General features: G+C 42.2%; 1 protein-coding gene across 2 annotated transcripts in view; it reads right to left on the bottom strand.

The window, feature by feature from the left end:
• LOC139372510 (fidgetin-like) overlaps nucleotides 1–23909 on the bottom strand; it is a 39613-nt gene extending 15704 nt beyond the window's left edge. The window contains exons 1-2 of one of the 2 annotated variants that reach the window (XM_071112237.1): nucleotides 23738–23851; nucleotides 22845–22875 (exon numbers count right to left, since the gene is read on the bottom strand). In XM_071112237.1, the coding sequence (XP_070968338.1) occupies nucleotides 22845–22875; nucleotides 23738–23851 (145 nt within the window). Of the gene's footprint in view, nucleotides 1–22844; nucleotides 22876–23737 lie in introns of both variants that reach the window. The other variant, XM_071112238.1, reaches the window with a different exon arrangement.
• Nucleotides 23910–24202: the final 293 nt, after the last annotated feature.

The following is a 24202-nucleotide window of genomic DNA, read 5'->3' as shown; positions in this document are numbered from 1 at the left end:
AGATAATTATTGAGTGAACAAGCGGCGAGGCGCACTCTTTTTTTACCGTTGCGGTCAGTAAATCAACGAGAACAGGTTGCTTTCAGACATTAAGTGCCTGCTAAGCACAGAAGATGCATCATATTTCAAGAGCGCTGCATTTGTGTGGGTGAGGAGGCAGGGAAATGGAGTGTGATAACCATCCATTACCTTATACGGTGTTGGACGATGAGCATTTTCAAGTGACTCATTTCTGGAAGTACCATCTATTGGGTGCTTGGGGAGAGAATACTTTGATAGGTCATCCAAAAAGAACTATTCACGGGGTCGTTACCGCGGCAGCACAAAGAGACACACGAAGAGAAAGGCTCTTTCCCCGCTCATTATTCTAATGTAGTAGTCAGAGAATAATCCACACGACGACGCGTACAAACACAACGAAATCACAGAACAGGCCATTAGATTCACGGCCCGTAGGTACTAAATAAGACAGAATATCAGCATATGCATACACCTCATGGTCAAATCAAATCAAATGTATTTGTCCCAAACACAATTTACAACAGGTATAAAAGGTGCAGAGAAATGCTTATGTCCTAGCTCCCTCAACAATACAGTACATTAACCAGTGATCAATACTAACAATGCAGTACATTAACCAGGGATCAATAATAACAATGCAGTACATTAACCAGGGATCAATAATAACAATGCAGTACATTAACCAGGGATCAATAATAACAATGCAGTACATTAACCAGTGATCAATAATAACAATGCAGTACATTAACCAGTGACAATCAGAAGAGTCCAAAATAGCAGAAGTAATCGAAGAGTTAGTTGCATAATGGAATGGATTTACACTGTATTTACTAATATAAAGTGGGTAGTGAGATCAATAGAATTTAATAGAACAGCAGCGTTGACTGTGTGTGTGTGGATGCGCGTGTGTGTGTGTGTGTGTGGTGTGGTGTGGTGTGTGTGTGTGTGTGTGTGTGTGTGTGTGTGTGTGTGTGTGTGTGTGTGTGTGTGTGTGTGCTTCTGTGTGTATGTTTATGGGTGTTTGTGTGTATGTGTTTGTGTTTGAGGGTTGGATATGTGGGTAGTCAGTACAATGTTCCATATATAGTCTATATCAGGGGTGTCAAAGTCAAATGGACGGAGGGCCAAATAAAAAAATCAGCTACAAGACGAGGGCCGGACTGTTCGAATGTTCATTGAAAAATTTTTAAATGACGCATATAGTCTAGTGAACCTAATTGAACCTACTGAAAACCTAACAAATATATTACAATATGATCAGATAAATAAAGCAATATTTTCTTATGGCTCTGTCAGTAATCTTTAATTTTCAACAGACACAAAAGACAAATTTCCTTTATATAAATATCCCCATAACATGAACATTAAATGAAAGAAACCGGTATTCAAGGCACCATCAGTAGACTATATTTTCTATTTTAGCAAAAGTGGGCTAAATTTACTTCAAAGAAAAAACAATAATAGCAATTTTCTATCATCCACTCAACTGAAATATTTTTAAAATATAATTGGATTGAAATACAAAAAAATAAAGTGCAAAAATCTATTAATCAAAAACAACACTTTGTTTAAGGAGAAGTAACATGCAGTGAAAACAAATATTAAATTTTAACTTTTAAACTTGAACTGAGTAAAAACTCTAAATATGTGATTGCACAGTAATGTTCACTTGTTTGAGGTTGAGGGTGATACTTGGTGGTGTCCCATCTTTTCCACAAGTTCATCAATGTTCGGGGTAAGGCTCTGAGCTGAAGAAATCCTCAGAATTGAGTGGAGGTGTTCAGCAGTAAGTCGACTTCTGTGTGATGTTTTGTTCAGGTTCATCAAAGAAAACAGTTGTTCACACAGGTATGTGCTGCCAAACATAGACAACGTTTGAGCAGCCTGGATGCGCAGCTGGGGCATTGTGCCGGGGAGGAAACGGGCGAACTCCGCAGCACCCACTGCCGCATATTTTGCCCTCAGTGCATCATTGCATTGGAGGTCAATCAACTCCATTTGGAGGTTTGGTGGTGAGCTTTCCACGTCAACAGCAAATGGGTTACCGAGCAGTTCCAACCTGCTTTTTTGTGCTTCAAAGTCAGCAAATCGGCGTCGAAAGTCAGCGGCAAGCATACCTATTTTATCAGCCAACTGTGTGCTCGGGAACGCACTGGTAGAGAGCTTCTCTTTCATGGTCTGGCAGCTGGGAAAGTGGCTCAAATTTTCTTTCCGCATCTGCGTCTCCCACAGAGTCAGTTTGGTTTTAAATGCCTTCACTGTACTGTACATATCAGAGATGACACGATCCCGACCCTGCAGCTGCAAGTTTATTGCATTCAGATGACTCGTAATGTCACACAGAAAAGCCATTTCACACAGAAACATTTCGTCTCGGAGTTGTGTTGTGTCTTTCCCTTTGCTGTCCAAGAACAGACAAATCTCCTCACGAAGCTCGAAACATCTTTGAAGCACCTTTCCCTGGCTTAGCCATCGCACCTCTGTGTGATAAGGCAAATCACCATGCTCCGTTTCTAACTCCGTCAGAAATGCCTTGAACTGGCGGTGATTCAAACCTTTGGCTCTGATAAAGTTAACTGTGCGCGTGATGATGCTCATTACATGCTCCATTTTCAAGGCTTTACCGCACAACGCTTCCTGGTGTATGATACAATGATAAGCTGTCAGCTCACCTGTCGCGTTTTCCTCTTGCATCTTTTCCCGTATCTTCGCCACCAGTCCGCTCCTGTGTCCACACATCGCAGGTGCTCCGTCGGTTGTCAAACCCACGAGTTTTTCCCAAGGCAGCTCCATCTCATTTACACATCTTGACACCTCTTCATACAAATCATGCCCCGTAGTTGTGCCATGCATAGGACGTAAAGCCAAAAACTCCTCTGTCACGCTTAGGTTGGAGTCCACTCCGCGGATGAAAATTGACAACTGGGCAATGTCAGAAATGTCGGTGCTCTCATCCACAGCCAAGGAATATGCAATAAAATCTTTTCCCTTTTTCACAAGCTGCTCTTTTAGATTGATGGACAACTGGTCTACTCTCTCGGCAATGGTGTTTCTGCTCAGACTCACATTTAAAAAGAGTTGCCTTTTTTCTGGGCAAACTTCGTCACAAACTTTAATCATGCAGTTTTTGATGAAATCCCCCTCCGTAAATGGCCGGGCTGATTTAGCGATCTCTTCTGCCAAAATAAAACTGGCCTTGACAGCAGCCTGGCCTTGTGATTTGGCTTTTTTGAACAGAGCCTGTCGAGATTTGAGGCCTCGTTTTAATTCCTCTGCCTTTTGTAGCCTTTGTTCCATGTCCATATTCTTGTTTTTGTCCGCGTGTTTCGTTTCATAATGTCGTCTCAGATTATACTCTTTCAGTACCGCCACACTTTCTCCACACAGAAGACACACAGGTTTTCCAGCTACCTTCGTGAACATATACTCCGACTCCCACCTTGTTTGAAACCCCCGGTTCTCAGTATCCACCTTCCGTTTTGCCATTTTTGATGGGTATCTGAAAGTTAATTTTACTGTGATGCTGACGACTGCTGTGCCAATAAATATTGAAATGAAGCAGCCTACTGCTCGGTGCGTCACCTTTGCATTGTGGGAAATGTAGTATTGGTGCGTGTAAAAGATCTGCGGGCTGCCGGCTTGCTGCGGGCCGGTTCTAATAATAAATCAAGATCATCCCAGGGGCCGTAAAAAACCTTCTTGCGGGCCGGATGTGGCCCGCGGGCCTTGACTCTGACATATGTGGTCTATATAGACCTCCGGTGCAGGTCTGTCCAGGGAGACAGCTAGGTTGAGTTTTTCAGCAGTCTGATGGCCTGGTGGTAGAAGCTGTCTTGGAGCCTGTTGGTTCGGGAACCGATATTCTGATACCGCTTGCCAGATGGTAACAGAGTGAAAAGTCTTTGGCTCGGGTGACTGGAGTCCTTGATGATCTTTTGGGCCAGGCACCGCCTGGTGTAGATGTCCTGGAAGGCAGGAAGGTCGCCCCCTGGGATGTAGTAGGTCCTCTGTATGGCCTTCTGGTTTTCTGCGAATCAGTTGCCGTACCAGGGTGTGGATTGTGCAGCTGTAGAACTTCATTAGGATCTGAGGGCCCATGCCAAATTTCTTCAGGTGCCTATGGTGGTAGTGTAATTGGACCATGTCATGTTCTCTGAGGAACTTGAAGGTTTTGACCCTCTCCATTGCAGCCCTGTCAATGACAATAGGGGAGTTCTCCTCCCCCTGTTTCCTGTAGTCCACGATCAGCTCCTTGGTTTGGCTGACGCTGAGGGAGAGGCTGTTTCTCTGTCACCACAGTGCCAGGGTTCTAACCTCCTCCCTGTAGGTTGTCACTTCGACGATGAGGCCCACCCCCGTCGTGTCATCGGCAAACTTAATGATGGTGTTGGAGACATGCGTAGTCAAGCAGTTGTGGGTGTACAGGGAGTACAGGAGAGGGCTGAGGATGCATCCGTGGGGGGCCTCTGTGTTGAGGGTCAGCGTGGCAGAGGTGTTGTTGCCTACCCTCACCACCTGGGGTCTGCCTGTCAGGAAGTCCAGGATCCAGTTGCAGGTGGTCCTCATAGCCAGGGCCTTGAACTTAAGTGTCAAGCTTGAAGGGGACTATGGTGTTGAATGCTGAGCTGTAGTCAATGAACAGCATTCTCACATAGGTGTTCCTCTTGTCCAGGTGGGACAGGGTAGTGTGTGGCACAATGGCGATTGCATCATCTGTGGATCTGAGTGGGTCCAGGGTGTCAGGTAAGGTGGAGCTGATATGGTCCTTGGCCAGCCTCTTGAAGCACTTCATGATGACAGAAGTGAGTGCTACAGGGTTTTAGCTGTTGATGTTAATCTTCAACAACACAGACCCCACAGCAAATCAGGAGGAGAAAAATACATTTATTCACAGAGAACAAATCATTGTTGTTATGCTTGAAAGTGGATGTTCGATGTTCGTTCAGTCCTCTACAGCAGCGGGGGGCCTTGTAGAAGGATCAGTGTTGATTGCCTCGAAACGAGCATACAGTAGAAATTGTTTAGATTGTCTGGGAGAAAGGCATCTGTGTTCGCAGTGCTGCTAGTTATTCCCTTGTAGTCCGTAATGGTTTGTAGTCCTTGCCACATGCGCCTAGCGTTAACGTAGGTGAAATGTAATACCCGTACTGTCTTTTTTCGTCTTTTGATTTATCTCTGGAGGTCGTAGCTGGTCTTATTGTATTCATCCATATACCCAGATATCCAATTTGAATGCGTTGGTCCACGCTCTCAGTTTTGCACGGATGTTGCAATTGAACTACAGCTTCTGTTTTGGATGTGTGTGAATAGTCATTGATGGGATAACATCCTCTATGCATTTCCTGATGAACCCCGTGACTGAGTCTGTATACTTATTGATGTTATTGTCAGAGGCAAACCAGAACATTTCCCAGTCTTGTAGCATAAATTCTGATTGGTCAGACCAGCATTTAACAAATCTTACCATGGCTTTTTCCATGGCTGCTTTAATTTTTGCTTGTAGACTTGCAGGAGCAGGATAAAGGCGTGGTCTGATTTTCCGAAGGGGGTTAAAGGAGGGCTTTGTATCCATCTCGGAATGGAGAATAACAATAGTCCAACTTATTTTTCTTGTAAGAGGCAAGAGATGTGTTGGTGGAATTTTGGGAAAATTTTCCTTCAATTTATTTTGTTAAAGTCCCCGGCTACAACGAATGTGGCCTCAAGATATGCTGTTTGCTGTTTCCAATTTGTTCATATTCCTGTGTAATTCCTTGAGTGCCAGTGTGGTGTCGACTTGGGGGGTGCACAGCCATGATACAAACAGCAGTGATCTCTCATTAGATAATCCATCAACATCATAAACACTAAAGCTATTGAAAAATATTTTTCATCGAAATCAAATGTCAATTAAAGCCAATTTGGTACATTTAACGGACAGGAAATTTCTACAATTACTATTATCTTTGTTACGTTTTGTCACATAACTTTTAACCTTCGGACAACAGTGGAACCAGAGTTTCCTCTTAAATGGTTATACAACACCAGCCACTGATATCCTCCTGAATGTTAGAAAACGCAAGCAGATTCCCAACAATGTTTCACTTTCTCAGTTGTCACTGGCTTTCTGTCTGTGTGAGTGAGTGTGTGTGTGTGTGAGTGTGTGTGTGTGTGTGTGTGTGTGTGTGTGTGTGTGTGTGTGTGTGTGTGTGTCTCTGTGTCAGTGTGTGTGTGAGTGTGTGTGTGTGTGTGTGTGTGTGTGTGTGTGTGTCTCTGTGTCTGTGTCTGTGTGTGTGTGCTGCGGCAGACACGGTGACGTTAAGCTTTTGACAGACGAGCCAGGCATGGCTGTCAAAGTGACACTGCTTGTGAATGAATGTGTGTGTGTGTGTGCGTGCGTGCATCAAATGCATGCCCTTCTTGATAGTTGTTTGTGTCAGAATAAATTCTCCACTGCCATAGCCAACAGTGCAAACCCCTCCAACACAGACAGGAGTCACCAGTTAAGAGTTCTGCTGCAGCTAATTATCTGACGATAGCCACCCTGACAATCCTCCAAAAGAGGAAAAGCCCGGGCGACCGCGTGTTGGTGAGATGGGGGTCAGAGAGGCCCCGCTCCAAACAGGAGTTCAGCTCAGATTAAAAACTGCTGTCAGCAGAGCACAGCTTGTCTCTACTACTGAACAGCACCGTTCTGAAATAACCCCAACATCCATATTGAACTGTAAATGCATGGGATCGTCAAAGGTGTCAAGTCTTTCACACTTCACATCAGGCACTGCCAGCTCGGGCGGGTTTCTCATCCAACAAAAATCTACATGAAGGGATACAGACACACCAAATAAAAGGACATTATTGACCGTTTGCAATTCTTTCATTCACATCTGAAATTATACTGAATAAGAAAAATGTGTTTACTTTATTATTGCTCATAATATTTTACAATTTTGTAAAATGTGACGAAGCCATTGGTTAATTCCAGACTCCTTTGTAGTCTAAAATACCTCTACTTTGAATTCAATGTGGATTTCATTCTGGTGGAATTCACACAGGTTGTCTAAACACTCAAACAGTGGATCAATATGGCCATCGATCTGTGGCATTGAGACTGAGCCAGACGTGTCGGGGGGGCAAGAGATTCTCACTAGCGTTCCCCAGTCTACCGCTGAGGAGCCGCAACACACACACACACACACACACACACACACACACACACACACACTCAAAATGTAAATAACACCAACCAAACTACAGCACACATATTTCAGTCTCTTTACTCCCGAGACATTTGTGTCTTTGGAAGTTGGAATGAGCTGTTCTTTTGACTCTATGAGGACATCCATTTCAGTTCTCTGAGTGAATATCAAGCCGGCTAGGCAGTCAGCGTAACATCATCACAGGTCCTGAGACTGAACTGACGCAGTCGATTCCTTTGAATAATTCATTGGGACTGAGTGATAAGATGGCTTCTGATACAGCTCTGAGACCGAGGGGTAGATTTGGAAAAGTCCAAACTTTAAAAGAACCAGCCCGTGACTGACGGATCCATATTTCAGACAACTCACTCGTGATATCACACCACAGAAAGAGGAAAGACACAGATACTTGCTTCATTTTTAAAACTATTTTCTTAGTGTCAATGTGTCATTAGTCATTATTTAATCTCCTATCCTCTATTTTCCCTTTTGTTGAACAATGACTAATGACATCAAATGAGTTGGAAGGAAATCTAAAAAAAATCATTATTGTAAGTTTGGAAAAAGTATAATTACAATTGACAAAAAATAATATCAATCATCGCTTATTTCCATTTCACAGAGAGACCAGGCTAGTCAATTCCTCAAACAATTTCCAGACAGGTATTTGGAAGCATCGAACTAAACAGTCAAAACCGCAGCGATTACAAAATACCTACCTCCTCCTTAATATGGCATCTAGAAGGTTGGAACGTGATGGGGGGTAGCAATAAGCCAGACGGTGTCTCAGAGGAATAAGAGAGAGCAGATTTAATGTAATCATAAGGGAAGCTCATCTTTCAGGGAACAGTAATAATGAGCAATCAATAAGGGCCCTAACAGAGTTAGAGAGAGTGCCTGACAGCAGCTGTAGGCCTGTTAACAGGCAGCGTCTGCTCTCCCATTACTGGGGTTGGGTGCACCGTGACACACACACACACACACACACACACGCACAAGCACACAAACACAAACACACACACACCTCTGGTGACACCCACCAGCAGTGTGTCAGTCTCTATCGATCTCTGGCTTTAATCACATTCACTGTTAATGTACCCAATAGATGTTAGAGTGGTCTAAGCTGTACTACAGATAAACCAGTATAAAGCGGATATTCGAAATACACTTTTCTTGTGAGCACCATCAAACAGTTGACCAGTATCTCACTTCAAAAAACAAGGACATTGATTTGAATGAGAACGTCTGAAATGGCTTCGCAAGGGTCAAAGTGAAAGAGTGTAATGAAACTTAACGGTGCTGAGGAGATGACATCATTAGCTTTGGTGAAAATAACTGACCCAAAATCAGTTGCTATGAGCCCCCTTCCTCTGGACAACACAGTACTGCAATAAGTCAGTCATCTCCTTCACCTTACTGTGATCACACTTTCAGACAATCAGTGAGAGAGAGAGAGAGGGGGAGGCTAACAGAAAGAGAGAGCATGAGAGAGGAAAGTAAAATAAAGGAAAGGAAATGTGACACACCACACTGACACGCTCACTTGACTGACCCTCGAAGACAAGGTACACATTAACCCAATTAAAACATGCTAGCCCAGCTAGCCTAGCTCTAATCATTAGCCCAATTACAACAGGTTAGCCCAGCTACCCTAGCTCTACACATTAGCCCAATTAAAACATGCTAGCCTAGCTCTACACATTAGCCCAATTACAACATGATAGCCCAGCTAGCCTAGCTCTACACATTAGACCAATTACAACATGATAGCCATGCTAGCCTAGCTCACACCCAATTACAAATCAAATCAAATGTTATTGGTTGCTAGACATATTTTGCAGATGGTATCGCAGGTGCAGCAAAATGCTCATGCTCCAACAGTGCAATATACGTAACAATACGAAACAATACACAAAAATCCCCAAAATAAAAAGAACGAAATTAAGAAAAAGAAAGAGCAATGTCAGAGTCGGGAGTATAAATATATACAGTGTATATGTATATAATGTCGTGTATAGACAGTATGGACAGTATATGAATAGTAAAGGTGTGTACGGCAGTAGTTATATAGGATGAGCCTTGACTAGAATACAGTATATAGATATGAAGTGGGTAAAACATTACGTAAACATTATTCAAGTGACCAGTGTTCAATGACCATGTGCATAGGACAGAGGTCTCTAAGGTGCAGGGTAGAGTACCAGGTGAGCAAGGCTCGCTGGACTAGTATGTTGCTCAGCTAGCTTAGCTCACACAGGTTCCTGTGTCATGTAATAATCTTCCCAGTGTGAAATAGTTCTCAATCGTTTTGATTGTGTCCTGATTGTGACGTCGTGCTGTACTATTTCTCCCAGCGCGAAAATGTTCCCAATGAAATAATTGCATGCGCATCTCTTTATGTGGATGGCTGAGCTCATCTCTTTTTGTGGATGGCTGAGCTCATCTCTTTTTGTGGATGGCTGAGCTCATCTCTTTTTGTGGATGGCTGAGCTCATCTCTTTTTGTGGATGGCTGAGCTCATCTCTTTTTGTGGATGGCTGAGCTCATCTCTTTTTGTGGATGGCTGAGGGCATCTCTTTTTGTGGATGGCTGAGCTCATCTCTTTTTGTGGATGGCTGAGCTCATCTCTTTTTGTGGATGGCTGAGGGCATCTCTTGTTGTGGATGGCTGAGCTCATCTCTTTTTGTGGATGGCTGAGCTCATCTCTTTATATGGATGGCTGAGCTCATCTCTTTATGTGGATGGCTGAGCTCATCTCTTTATGTGGATGGCTGAGCTCATCTCTTTTTGTGGATGGCTGAGCTCATCTCTTGTAGTGGATGGCTGAGCTCATCTCTTTATGTGGATGGCTGAGCTCATCTTTTTATGTGGATGGCTGAGCTCGTGTGGATGTTTCTTTCACACCCTGCCTCGGCCTCTAAAACTGTTCTGTGGGCATGCACATTTGCTTCACACATCTGCCAGTCAATGGTGGCCAGGAGTATTGACTTTGACCAATCAGAAGCTTGTTGAGGCGTGAGGTCAGCATATAAATACCCGGACTCACATGCCAAAGTGCTGAGGGTTGATGTGAGGAGAGATTTTTTGCGATTGCAAAGACTTGGGGCCTACGTTTTCGATTGACAGTGCATATATTTGTTTGTTAGTTAGTTAGTTAGCTATACAAACAAATTAAAACTGCACATCTCTGAGAACAAGTCATTTTGACCAGTTTACAGCTAATCAAGGGCGAGGAGGTGTGAGAGAAACATATGCACGAGCTCAGCCACCCACACAGATGCGCGTGCAATTATTGACTGGGAACATTTCCACGCTGTGAAAATGTTTACAACATGACTTCAGAATCAGAACGATTGGGAACTATTTCACACTGGGAAGATTTGTACATGACAACATGTAGTGAATTACAACATCCTAGCCCAGCTAGACTAGCTCAGACAGGTACCTGTAGGGAATTACATATAACATTTTGCTATGGGCCTTATTATAGGGGCGGGGGCAATTTTGAACTGTGTATTAAGTTAGCTATCCAAACATAGTCCTAAATTGACTTCAGCCAAGTAAAATGAGGCTATGAGGCCGTGTCCAAATGGGAATCTGTTAAGATTACTTTTGTTTTCTATCCCACAGCAACACACATCACTGAGCCAGTGTGTGTGTGTGTGTGTGTGTGTGTGTGTGTGTGTGTGTGTGTGTGTGTGTGTGTGTGTGTGTGTGTGTGTGCGTGTGCATTAAGCCTGGGTAAACTACGGCCCTCTCTCCCTGGGGAGCACTTACTCACTCCAAGAAAGCAGAGCTGGAGGATGGAGCTAAACAAGGGTTCATTGGCCAAAATATCTCCTCTCTCTCCACACACACACACACACACACACACACACACACACACACACACACACACACACACACACACACACACACACACACACACACACACACACACACACACACACACACACACACACACACACACACACACACACACACACACACACAAACACAAACACAAACACTTTCCGGTAAGCAATATCCCCTGAAGCACTCATCCACTGAGAATAGCCAAACAGTGGTGGAGCGAAGAAAAGACAGAGAGAATGAATGGAAACAGAGATAAGCGAGTCTAGTAGCTGGACTAAGTCCAGGGGAGCAGGGGAACAAACCACAGCCTGCCTCTACGACCACTTCTTACTGCGTCCGTAACATGTCGACCTAATGGCATGGACATGCAGCCAATTGATTTGTAAACCAATGGGCCTGTCCCTCTTGCACATTCAGATTACTTAGTTCACTGGTTCGGCACGAAATGAATAGTCTTCCCCAACACTCACTCTGACCACAGAGATGGTACTGGGGGGCGTGGGGTGGGGGGTACATGAGGGCAAAAGGGGAGGGAATATGCATATCTTTATGTTTACAGATTGCTCGTGTACATTAATCAGACATAGACAAATGCAAGTGCACACAAGTATGTAGATAACCCATTCAACGTCAAATGAGCCTCGTTTTTCTTTTAATCAAAATAATGATTTGACTGCTCACCATACAGCAATCTTTATGATATTTAATGGAAGCTAGGGATATTTGACAGTCTGAAAGATATGTTGTGTTCCTCAATGTAAAAATGGTGGAAAACAACGACCCCGGGACTGAAGTAATGATCATCTCAGGTTATTTACAAGTGATGGAGTGTGGTTGATGACTGATGTGGCCGCACACAGACACTAAGCTCTAAATCTAATATCTATTAAATACAACCACAAAAGATGCCTGACCAGCAGCACAGTACACAGGACTTCAACTATAGTTGCGAGAGGTGAGAATAATTTCATATTATCCACAGTCCGAGCACATTTCACTCATGTCTGTGTTCAAGTGAATCGCCATGAAAATCCCTTTATCTACGAAGGCACTGTAGTCCATATTGGACAATGCTGCTATTATGGTCTGTCGAGGTCTGTCTCCCCCACACTACGCAGTCCTCTCTTTTTTTCACTAACATCTCCACACTGACTCCTCTGTCTCACTGTTAAGTGGGGAAACATTCATTTGAAATGCTTGAAGATATGAGAGAGACTAAGATTGATTTGCCTTAGGTGACCTATAAACTTACTCTCCAATGATTTCACCAGTGAACCCCAAATGAGAGAATTAAGGATTCGATGTAGTCTTTATCGAGTTATTCAGCTGTGGCCTAAAAATCAAGACGTCGCAAAACAGATATTGGGGTACTGTCATTTCACACATGTGCGCATGCACGCGCACACAATGGAACACCTTCCTTAAAGATAGCACTCAACTACTATAATCTAATACACATACATTTTCCCTCGTGTCAGGATGATTTCACACCCCTGTAATCGTTCGGGGGAGGGCTGGGAGAAATACGGCGTTGTGAGCGTTGTGCTTGGGAGACAGACCACAATGGGCATACAGATTACAGAAACAAGCCGTTTAGCAGGTAGACATCTCAGAGTTGAACTCTATCTCAGCTCGGCAATAGCAAGTCAATGGAGAGTCTTGATTGTGCTGACAGAACACCACATAACCATATTTATTATGATTCTATTGAAATCTACACGTTTAAGGTACAGAAGCTAACTGTTTGTCTTGTCTAGACCCTGATCTTACCAATCTTATGTCTGAACCAACTCGGCATGTAATGTGCTACTAATGAACGAGCAGGACCATTGGCAGGCAGGCGGGCAGCTCTAATTCTCCTTCACAGGCGATCATGTTGCAGCGGAGAGCCAGATCAATACCATTTGCTCGATCCACGGGAGGACTGGAATCCATAAAAGCGCTTTTATTGAGTAATTAAACACCCATTACAGTCCCGGGCAGCCAAACAATAAATTTGATAATCCTCTAAGACGTAGATCCACAGTGGTGATTAATACCCGGGTGAATGCATGGCCAGGGTGACATAAAGGCCCTAGACTAGATGACATTATGCTAAGGCCTATAGCCTAGCGAGCTAATTCCGTACTGTAAACAGGACTGGACTGCCTTCCAAGGGAGCAGGGATTCTAGTGCTTACAGAACAAATTCAAAGGTGTGGTACTGTACCCAGCTAGCACAGAACATTCCCGGAACATTCCCTAAGGGTTCTCCTTTGGTTTTCCTACAACGTTCTTGGAACCAAAATGTGTTAGCTGGGTAGTACCTTCTAAAGGTTGTTAAGAATATTCTGCTATTAGAATTATCAGTGGAGAATGCTGAGAAAAGTGTTCTGTAGCAAATAACTGGGTTACATTGTAAAATGTATGGAAAGAGAGGGATAACTGACATTGGCACAGGACAAATATGGGTCAGTTGAAATGTTGCTGTATCACTAGCTTCAATAAAACCCATTTTGGAGCAGCAAACAGTAAGTGAACCTTTGCTTACTTAACAATACATTGTGAATTTAATGTGGTGATTTGAAGATAAACCATAAAATTATCACCTGTAGCCATCTCTAAAATGACAAATATGTTTGACCCTAAGATAAATCTACAGTTACCAGTTAGTGATGGGGGGAAAAAATCGATAGTTACTGTAGATATCGGTATATTATTTTTGACGATATTTCGTGTCATATCGTTTCGACAATATTGCAATATTATTTTTGCGCTAGTTGGCTGTACCTTAACTAAAACTACATTTTCCCAATATAGCTTGTTCTCCATCTTCTTCCCATCTTCCAATCGCAATACATATTGTATCGACACCTAAGTATGGTGATAATATTGTACCGTGAGGTCCCTGCCAATTACCAGTCCTATCTACTACCACTTTAAAAATACTCACACTCCCTTTTCATAATATTGCAAAAATGATTTTATTCCGTTCATACGGCCCACCGCAGTTCTTTTTAAAACTTTTTTAAGGACCCATGCCTTTTACACTTTCACAACTCGCCAAAATACCCACAATGTCGCCCTTGTTGGAGAGCGTTTAGCCTTGTTGCGCCAACAATATGGCGTCTGGGTAATTCTTCTTAAATATGAATGGTCCATTCAGTCTGCTCAATGGACTCTTCTGGCAAAACCCCCCCTTTTCTTTCCTGACAACAATATTCAGCGCAGCGCTCTTGGCAGTTTCCCGGCCAAAGTAACAAAAGAGGAACTCGAATACGTCGCGGATGGTTTCAAAAGCATTAAGCCCTCAGTGAAATGCCTAGTTCCTGGCGAAAGCAAAGTGATTTGACAACAATGGGCAAATCATACAGTGGTTTATGAGCTTTGCAGGACACAACGGCAGTCTTTTTTTCCAAAGCACACATTAGTAATCATGTCATTGAGACCCCCCAGGGTTCTCATTGGCCCGGAGGAGTGTGGAGAACAGGATGAATGTGTCGACCGGGTGGAGGGTGGAAGTTGGCCAAGTCTCTCAATTCAACACTCTGTCTAAATGTGATGAGGTTCTTTTGCCATACACACTCTAAGAACAGAAACACATACAAGAAGAACACACACTGATTTTATGCATGTTTTCCATCTAATAAGACTAAAACAAGCGAGTGGTGAGTTAAAAGTATAAGAGAACATATTTCCTACATGTCAAACAAAACCTTTTTAAAATAATGGAAGCAATTGAATCGGTTGTCTTAAAAAAAGATTCTGCCTCTTTGACGCAAAACAACTCCCACGACTAATGCACACCCACTGAAAAGTCAATACCACGCGTGTATCTGCCTATATGGATAATGTATGAAACCAGGTTGAGGAGCTCGGAGCTGCATCTCATTACCCAGCGCATACAGTACCATCCTACATTAGCCAAACCATTAGCCATCCATGCAGCCAAACCCTGCACCCGACACAAAACACACAAAAGCTGATAAGAGACTCTAACACATAAATAGGCACGCACACCCACAAAGATACAAACATGCTTTCATACGCATTGCCACACACAGACACACGCCCTTCTCCACAGGTCCCCCGCAGATCAACCTGATTATGCACACGCTTCTGCTGGACGCGGCACTTTACAAAACACTTTTCTCCTCCGTCCTCGCTGTCTGATTCTCACCCTTCCCTCCCGGAGACAGGCCACAGGCTGCCGTGCTGGCCGTGCCGCACACACACACAACACACCCAGCCCAGCCACTCAAGGTCCTTTGTGCCACCCCCTGGCAACCTGCCAAGCTGTCAGACACACACACACACACACACACACACACACACACACACACACACACACACATACACACATACACAGCTCTGCGGAGAGAGGGGCTGGGTGAATGAAAATGCCAGACAGGGACTTACTTGACCGCGGCTGACAAGAGAAAGACAGAGAGAGAGAGATTGCGCGATTCTCCAATGATAGTCTGCCTAATCAAGCTGTACACCAGCCGAGACACACAGAGTAAGATATAAGATCAGATCACAGGCAGAAGAGAGATGAGAGATGACTCAATTCCCTCTCTCTCTCTCTCGCTCTCTCTGCTGCTGTCTTTTTCTCTCCCCCCAGCAGCCCTGAAAAAAGCAGTCATCGTTTAATAACTGGTTCCCTCATCAGGCAAATGAACGCGAGGCCGCTTCGCATATCAATGCACCGTTTAACTCAGATGTCCATATCAATAACTTAATTAGAATTGCAGAAGGTCTCATTTGAAAATACAATGTACAGGATAAGCCGTGGTCTATTGTGGATCTAACGAAGCCGAATATCCGGTAGTGGGACGTTAGCTTTAATAAGTCTTTAGCATATTTAACTTTTCCCATCATCCCGGTAGAATGTGTTAATATCTAAGAGAGAATCTTAGCCATGGGTAGTATGGAGAGATTGAGCAGGAGAGAAGCCACGCGGGGTGAGAAATTACTGATTAAAATTCCAAATGAGCAGTGAAAAAAAGAGAGGAGAAAAAAATCCATAGCTTCGATTTGATTAAACCTATGAAAATGGTGCATGACATCAAAAAAACAGGTGAACTTCAAACACTTTGAGCACTTGCCCTGCACAGGGAAGATATTCTTTTAATTCCTGTATTCACACCAAGGTGAATTTAGCTGAACTCTGGATGAAGAAACAGTGCGATGTTCCCGAGATGTGTGCTGTCTGCCTCGGTGTTCACAGATGAGTATAGTTGCATGATGGGTAAAGTGTTTTAAACGGTAGATGGTCACTAGTGGACTGTTGTCTGACACTGCTTCCCTTCTAGGCCACACACTGATTTGTTTACTTGTCTACTAATTTACAACCACAAATCTCAACACACACCTGAGCTCTCACACTTGTCTTTCTGCACCAATTGCAAAGTCAGAAAAAAACCTCCCTGAAACTCACTTGTAATGGATCCATCACTATGTGAACATGTTGAATGTATTTTACGTTAAAAAAAATATATATAATAGATTTGACAATAATGGGGCCCACTCAAAATAGCATACTCAAAATACTAAATGAATACAAAGTGCTGACTATCGTCCCCATAATGAAAACATCCACACATACAAAAAAGACATCCCTCCCCTTATTACTGGGTATATGGTGATACCTAAAGTACTGTGCCTTCAGAAAGTAGTCATACCTCTTGACTTATTCCACATTCCGTTGTGTAACAGCCTGAATTCAAAATATATTACATTTATTTATTTTCATTTACACAATACCACATAATGCCAAAGTGAAAACATGTTTTTAGACATTTTTTGCAAATGTATTGAACATTAAATAAAATAAATGTCTGATTTACATAAGTATTCACACCCCTGAGTCAATACTTTGTAGAAGCACCTGCAAAGATTACAGTTGTGAATCTTTATAGTGTAAGTCTAAGAGCTTTTCACACCTAAATTGTGCAGCATTTGGCCATTATTCTTTTCAAAATTATTCAAGCTCTGTCAAATTGGTTATTGGTCATTGCTAGACAACCATTGTTAGGTCTTGCCATTGATTGTCAAGTAGATTTAAGTCAGAACTCTAACTTGGGCACTCAGGAATATCCACTGTTATCTTGGTAAGCAACTCCAGTGTAGATTTGGCCTTGAGTTTTAGGTTATTGTCCTTCTGAAAGGTGAATTCATCTCTCAATGTCTGGTGGAAACCAGACTGAACCACGTTTTCCTATAGGATTTTGCCTGTGCTTAGCTCCATTCCATTTATTTTTTATCCTGAAAAACTCCCCAGTCCTTAACGATTACAAGCATACGCGCAACATGATGCAGCCACCACCATGCTTGAAAATACGGAGAGTGTACTCAGTAATGTGTTGTATTAATACAAAAAAAGGAATTGCTTTGCTGCATTTTTTGCAGCATTACTTTAGAGCCTTATTGCAAACAGAATGCGTGTTTTGGAATATTTTTATTTTGCACACGCTTCCTTCTTTTCACTCTGTCAATTAGGTTGGGGTTGTTGAGTAAATACAATGTTGTTGAGCCATCCTTAGTTCTCCTACAACAGTCATTCAACTCTGTAACCATTTTAAAATCACCATTGGCCTCATGGTAAAATTCCTGAGCAGTTTCCTTCCTCTCCGGCAACTGAGTTTGGAAGGACAGCTGTATCTTTGTAGTGAGTGGGTATATTGATAAGAGGTCAACCGATTAATCGGAATGGCCGATTAATTAGGGCCGATTTCAGGTTTTCATAACATGCAGTAATCAGCATTTTTGGATGACGATTATGGCCGATTATATTGCAATCCACGAGGAGACTGCGTGGCAGTCTGACCACCTGTTACACGAGTGCAAGCAGCAAGGAGCCATGGTAAGTTGCTAGCTAGCATTAAAGTTATTTTATAAAAACAATCAATCTTAACATAATCCCTAGTTAACTACACATGGTTGATGATATTACTAGTTTAACTAGCTTGTCCTGCCTTGCATATAATCAATGCGGTGCCTGAAATTGTGTCACTTCTCTTGCGCTCAGTTTAAGCAGAGTCAGGGTATATGGAGCAGTTTGGGTCGCCTGGCTCGTTGCAAACTGTGTGAAGACAATTTCTTCCTAACAAAGACCGCAATTAATTAGCCAGGATTTTACATAATTATGACATAAAATTTAAGGTTGTGCAATGTAACAGCAATATTTAGACTTAGAGTTGCCACCCATTCGATAAAATACGGAACGGTTTTGTATTTCACTGAAAAGATAAATGTTTTGTTTTCGAAATTATAGTTTCCAGATTTGATCATATTAATGACCTAAGGCTCGAAATTCTGTGTTTGTTATATTATAATTAAATCCATGATTTGACATTTGATAGAGCAGTCTGACTGAGCGGTGGTAGGCAGCAGCAGTCTCGTAAGCATTCATTCAAACCACACTTTCCTCCGTTTGCCAGCAGCTTTTCGTAATGCTTGAAGCACAGCGATGTTTATGACTTCAAGCCTATCAACTCCTGAGATTAGGCTGGCGATACTAAAGTACCTATTAGAACATCCAATAGTCAAAGGTATATGAAATACAAGTGGTATAGAGAGAACTAGTCCTATTAATCCTACAATAACTACATCCTAAAACGGGGAATATTGGAGACTCATGTTAAAAGGAACCACCAGCTTTCATATGTTCTCATGTTCTGAGCAAGGAACTGAAACGTTAGCTTTTTTACATGTCACACATTGCACTTTTACTTTCTTCTCCAACACTGTGTTTTTGCATTATTTAAACCAAATTGAACATGTTTCGTTATTTATTTGAGACTAAATAGATTTTATTTAGGTATTATATTAAGTTAAAAAATAGTGTTCATTGTTCATTCAGTATTGTTGTAATTGTCATTATTACAAATATATATTTTTTGGTCCTCCAATAACCGGTATCGGCGTTGAAAAATCATAATCAGTCGACCTCTAATATTGACACACCATCCAAAGTGTGTATCAAATGTCTGCTTGTTTTATTATGTGACTTGCCATAGCAAAGGGGTCGAATACTTATTGACTCAAGGCATTTCAGCTTTTCATTTTGTACTAATTTGTGAAAATGTCAGAAAACATCATTCCCCTTTGACATTATGGGGAGAAAAAGTGAAGGGGTATGAATTCTTTCTGAAGGCAATGCATATCTGCTCTTAGCCCAGATACAGTAAAAGTTGTACTGTGCTAAACCAGATACTGTACATCAGGAGACCTCTTTCTCTCCTAAAACCCCCACAAGACACAGGGCTGTCAGCACTCAGAATGATAACAGCATGATGACAGTCTGAGGGAGGGGAAGAACAAACAGATCACTGTTCAAATGGCTAGAGGAAGGATTTAGGCGTTTGTCTCTGGGACTATCATACTTTCCAAAAGAATGCCTTTGCCCATACACTGTCAGTCAGAGGAACACCAAACACACACAAAAAAAACATCTAAACAGACAGCCAGAGCTGACAGACTGATCCAAAAGAAATGAAGGAGGAGGAAGAGGAGGAGGGGGTGGAGGAGGAGAGCGAGGAGGGACAGGCTGGATGTCAAGGATTTACGGATTGGCGGCCGTTCATCTTTGCAGCAGCAGAACGAACGCTCCTTCGTCTCACAGACAGTGTAGCAACAGACAGCTGCCTCCCGTTTCCAGCGCTGTGTGCCTCTCTAACTTAGATCACTGAGAGGGTTGTCAGCACACACAGAGAGACACGCACAAAGACAACATAGCCAGCTGCCACAAGTCCAGGGACTAGTTTTTGGGGACAGAGAGAGAGAGAGAGAGAGAGAGAGAGAGACTCAGAGAGGGATTTGCATGAGCCAGGCTCCCTTGGGGTCATTCCTCGCTCGCTGAGACGGAGAGAGCACAAAAGACAACACTTAACATATTTGCTAAAAGATGACAACCCTGCCTAGATCTCATTTGAAGCCGGCCTTTGTTAGGAGCGGCAGACGAGAGAAGTCCACTGATATTTGCGAGAGAGAGAGAGCGTCTGACAAGTGTCTCTTTCCTTAACATTACAAGGAATCCATCTGCATACATCTTCCACAGCAGTAATTCCCCAGGGTTCAGTATATGCAAGGGAGTCATTTTGGAAGAGAGGGGGCTTCTTTAATGGTAAACATTACAGACGTTTTGAAACTGTCAGGCTAATTCCTGTCTTTAGTCCCACAGGGAATAGTCCAGCTAGCCTTAACGCCAAACCACTCTCTGTATTCACTCTGAGTCAGAGGGAAAATCACTAGCTAGATAAACAAAGTAATCGTGAGGAGACTGTTGTTTATTAGTGTCTCTGTTTGCAAAGACCGTTTTCTTTAACCCTCTCTAATATCTCTACTATCCCCTTCATTATCTCTTTGAGCAACTATTACGACGCTTCTGACAAAGACATAAAATGAGACATAAAATACGTACACAATGAGGGGAATCATTTGTGCTGTCAGTTCAGTTTCTAATATAGTAGGGATGTGTAGTGGATAAGTGAACTTTCGTGTTTAGATCTTTAGTACAACATTATAATACTATGTGAGAGTGAATGCACACACACACACACAAACACACACACACACACACACACACACACATACATCCAACACACCTACACACACACACACACACACGACTCTCATTACATCAGCAACAGCCAGTATAAATGACACAGGGTATAAGTCACTCTCTGTGCCTGTAGCCTCCACAACTTCCCTCACTCTATCAATTTATCAGGAGAACCACCGGGTAGAAACACACTGTTAGGGGACTGCTCAGTGCATACCAACTATCCATCACTACACTAAACAGCGTAGAATGTCAACTTCCTTATTTAGGAAATAACCAAATGAAATCCAGTAAATATCAGTACAGATAGTTGGGCTGATTTTTTTTTTAAAGGAACAAATAGTGTTTAATGTTCACACAGGCTTTTGCCTTGACTTATGCGACAAGAGACCACCCCTCTGTAGGGGCCCACACTGAGATATTTGGATTTGCCAACAGGCTCCATGATGTGCGTAATAGAATCGAAAACAGAATACAGATGTGCTGCATATATCGAGCAAAATACATTTGAGAACGAATCAAGCAACTGCATTACAGCAAGGGACATTTTTGCAATACAACGGAATACCTTGATCTGAAACAGTCTTCATCTTTATTCCAGAGAAGTTCTTGGCTGTATTAGCCTACACTATAACAAGTTGCATTATGTGGGCTAATCTAATGAAAACAAATCTATTCTATCATTCAGCAAATATACAGTGGATTTACATGAAATGAATGAATTGGTAAAGTAAGGGCGTGGAAAAGGATAGTCAACCAACATATGTGACTAACTACACCCCGAAATGTGATGCGTTTCTAAGAGAGAGCAAGAGAGAGGGAGAGAGAGAGAGGGAGAGAGAGAGAGAGAGAGAGAGAGAGAGGCTAATATTAACATTCATCTCTATACCACGTATAAAACAACAAGTGAAAACATAGTGACAAATTAACAACATGTTGACGTTGAAGACAGTAGGCTAAGTCCTATTTGAACATACAGGGAAATACAAATTAGAGTTGATGCATAAACATTCTATCTGGCCTACCCTGCGATGAATGTTATACTACATTACCTAAAGAACAAACATTCTTTTTTTGTGTGACTCACTTTAAAGTTCATTCATGTCCCTTTTGAATTGCACACCTCACACAACAGTGTGTACGATGCACACGGATCAATGTCACAAAGCCAGTCCAGAAATGGGATAGGCCTAAATCTTCTATGTTCATATATTCAGGATGAAGTCAAATTATTGTCATGCTCATTCAGGATATTTTGGTTTTGATGCAAAATATCTCAATATTCTTTTATCAATTTTAAATATGTGTCTAATAGCCTAACTAGGCTATATATTTCAGTGTTCCATGTTGATAAAAGGCCTAATGGTGACAAAGATGGCCTCTTAATGTGCTATTAATAACTGCTTAATTACTGCTGTTTGCCATTTCTGATGAGGTTAATAATCAATTACACTCTATAATTCTTATTTGTAGGGTAGGCTTCTGGTATAAGAAAATCATTATCTTAAAACAAATTACTGATCAATGATTGATATATTTGGATAACATTACAGTTTGTTTGCCACACCTGAGACTAACAAAAGCTAACCTTGCAGTCTATTCTTCTAATAATTTGATAATACTCTAGTATATTATATCCGTAATAACAACGTTTGAAGATTAGTATAACACGTTTACCGGTATATTAGTCATAATTTAAGCAGACTAATATATTCTGAATATAGCCTACATAACAAGTGGACCTGGGAGACATTCCTGTTAGCCTACTATTGCCCAAGCTCTGCGCTTGAAAGGGGTTCTGGGTGCAGCAATTTCCGAAAACATATCGGCATCATAATGATGTGCATTCAAAGCCAGCACAGACAAACGCCAAGGGTCCGTTTGCATTCACAGCGACCATCTGATGCGAGGAATATTCCATTATGTATACTATAGTAATAATTTGCTTTCCTGAGAGTGGCAACAATTCGGCCTAGATAGAGTATGATACTTTTATTTTATTGTTTTAATTTGGACACAAGCCTGAGGATGATAGCATGGAAAAATCAACATGTAGGCCTTCATTGCTAAACTCTCACAAAACAATGTGCACGCGTGCAACATATCTCATCATACATCAGTTATATTTCCTGTCATTATTTTAAAGAAACTGACACAAAACGCATGCTTAGAAACGAGCACGGTCAAAACAAACACAATTTTAAAAATAACAACAGTTAATCAAATGAAAGATTGAAAAAAATAACCTACCATAGACGCTGCTGCTACTGATCATTTCTCGCTGCGAATAACGGGGAAGAAGAGGAGAGAGCATTGGAATTGGAATTTGGACGAGGAGGAATTCCAAAGGTTGTTTTACATAAGAAGCACTACTCCCCACTCTCACATTTCAGTTTAACGTGAGTCGTTCTAGTCAGGGCTACTAAATACTCATCTAACCTACACGCATACTATTACAAGGAAAGTGGACCCTGGCAGCAAAACGCAGTTGGATAGCGCTGTAGAGGCGGGAGCAAATCATATGATGGTGCAGCCACTTGGTTCACACCAGATAATTTGCGCATTGATTGCTGTTATTATGTTATCGAGAAAGTTACCTGTGGTGATATCGCTCTCGCCTAATAAAAATACACAAGCTCTAGCATAGGCTACTCTCGTGCTTTAACAATCGATGGTGTGTCACAAGGACTGTGACATTGCATCCGCTGATGCGACTGATATGATGCATAGGGATACTTGTTGTAATCACCGTATGCATGTATAAAAGTTGTCTACTTTGAAACAATTCAAATATCGGCCCAGCACCCCCCACACATAAGCAGTGTCATTCGAACCCAGCAATAGCAATTGGATAGCCTACATAAGAACACAACATACCCATGCGGTTTTAAGTGACACTAATCCAAAACGCAAATGCGCTACTTTACGATCCTAAAACGAACAAACTCGTTGATAAATGCATTGCAAAAGCAATACAAATTGTTTTTAACAGTGCCTGCTTAAATCCCTTATGATTCATTGCGTCTCGGAGGGTGGTGGTGTCTTTACGGATAAAGCGCTTGGGTTCCCTGCTAAGGCAAGACTCGCCTAATAACGGCTACTTTAATTGCGGACATCTCGAATCCAGTTCTGGAAAGGCTTACCTGTATGTGCGACAGGTCGACCTCTGGGGTTAGAGCAACATCGATCCACGGTAGAGCTTGCTGATGAATGACTGTGCGGTGGGTTAAGTGAGGCTGCGTGGGATTTAAAACCATTCCAAGTTAGCGCAGGCAACACTGACCACAGCCACTGCCATGTTGGAATTTCAAACCCTAAAACAGCTGCTTCGGAGACTGACCAGTATGCCTCCCAATGCGCATGCGTCTAGCTGTAAAGACCAGAAATTCAAAGTCCCGCGTAAAGGGGTAATTATGCAAGGTTATTATCTTGTTATGCCAACAGACATCGAGGCAACATTGTATTGGGAAATAAGCAGAAGCTCGTGATTGTGTTCAAGTAAACGCTACCTACAGTAGACTATTGTAGGCTATGAGATTGGATCTGTCTAAGCAGATACTTTTAATCTATGGATTATTTGTAATTGCGCGCTGATCTTTTTTTTTTAA

This window comes from Oncorhynchus clarkii, chromosome 18, assembly GCF_045791955.1.
Source record: "Oncorhynchus clarkii lewisi isolate Uvic-CL-2024 chromosome 18, UVic_Ocla_1.0, whole genome shotgun sequence".
Taxonomy (NCBI): Eukaryota; Metazoa; Chordata; class Actinopteri; order Salmoniformes; family Salmonidae; genus Oncorhynchus; species Oncorhynchus clarkii.
This window is presented reverse-complemented; position numbering and strand designations above follow the sequence as displayed.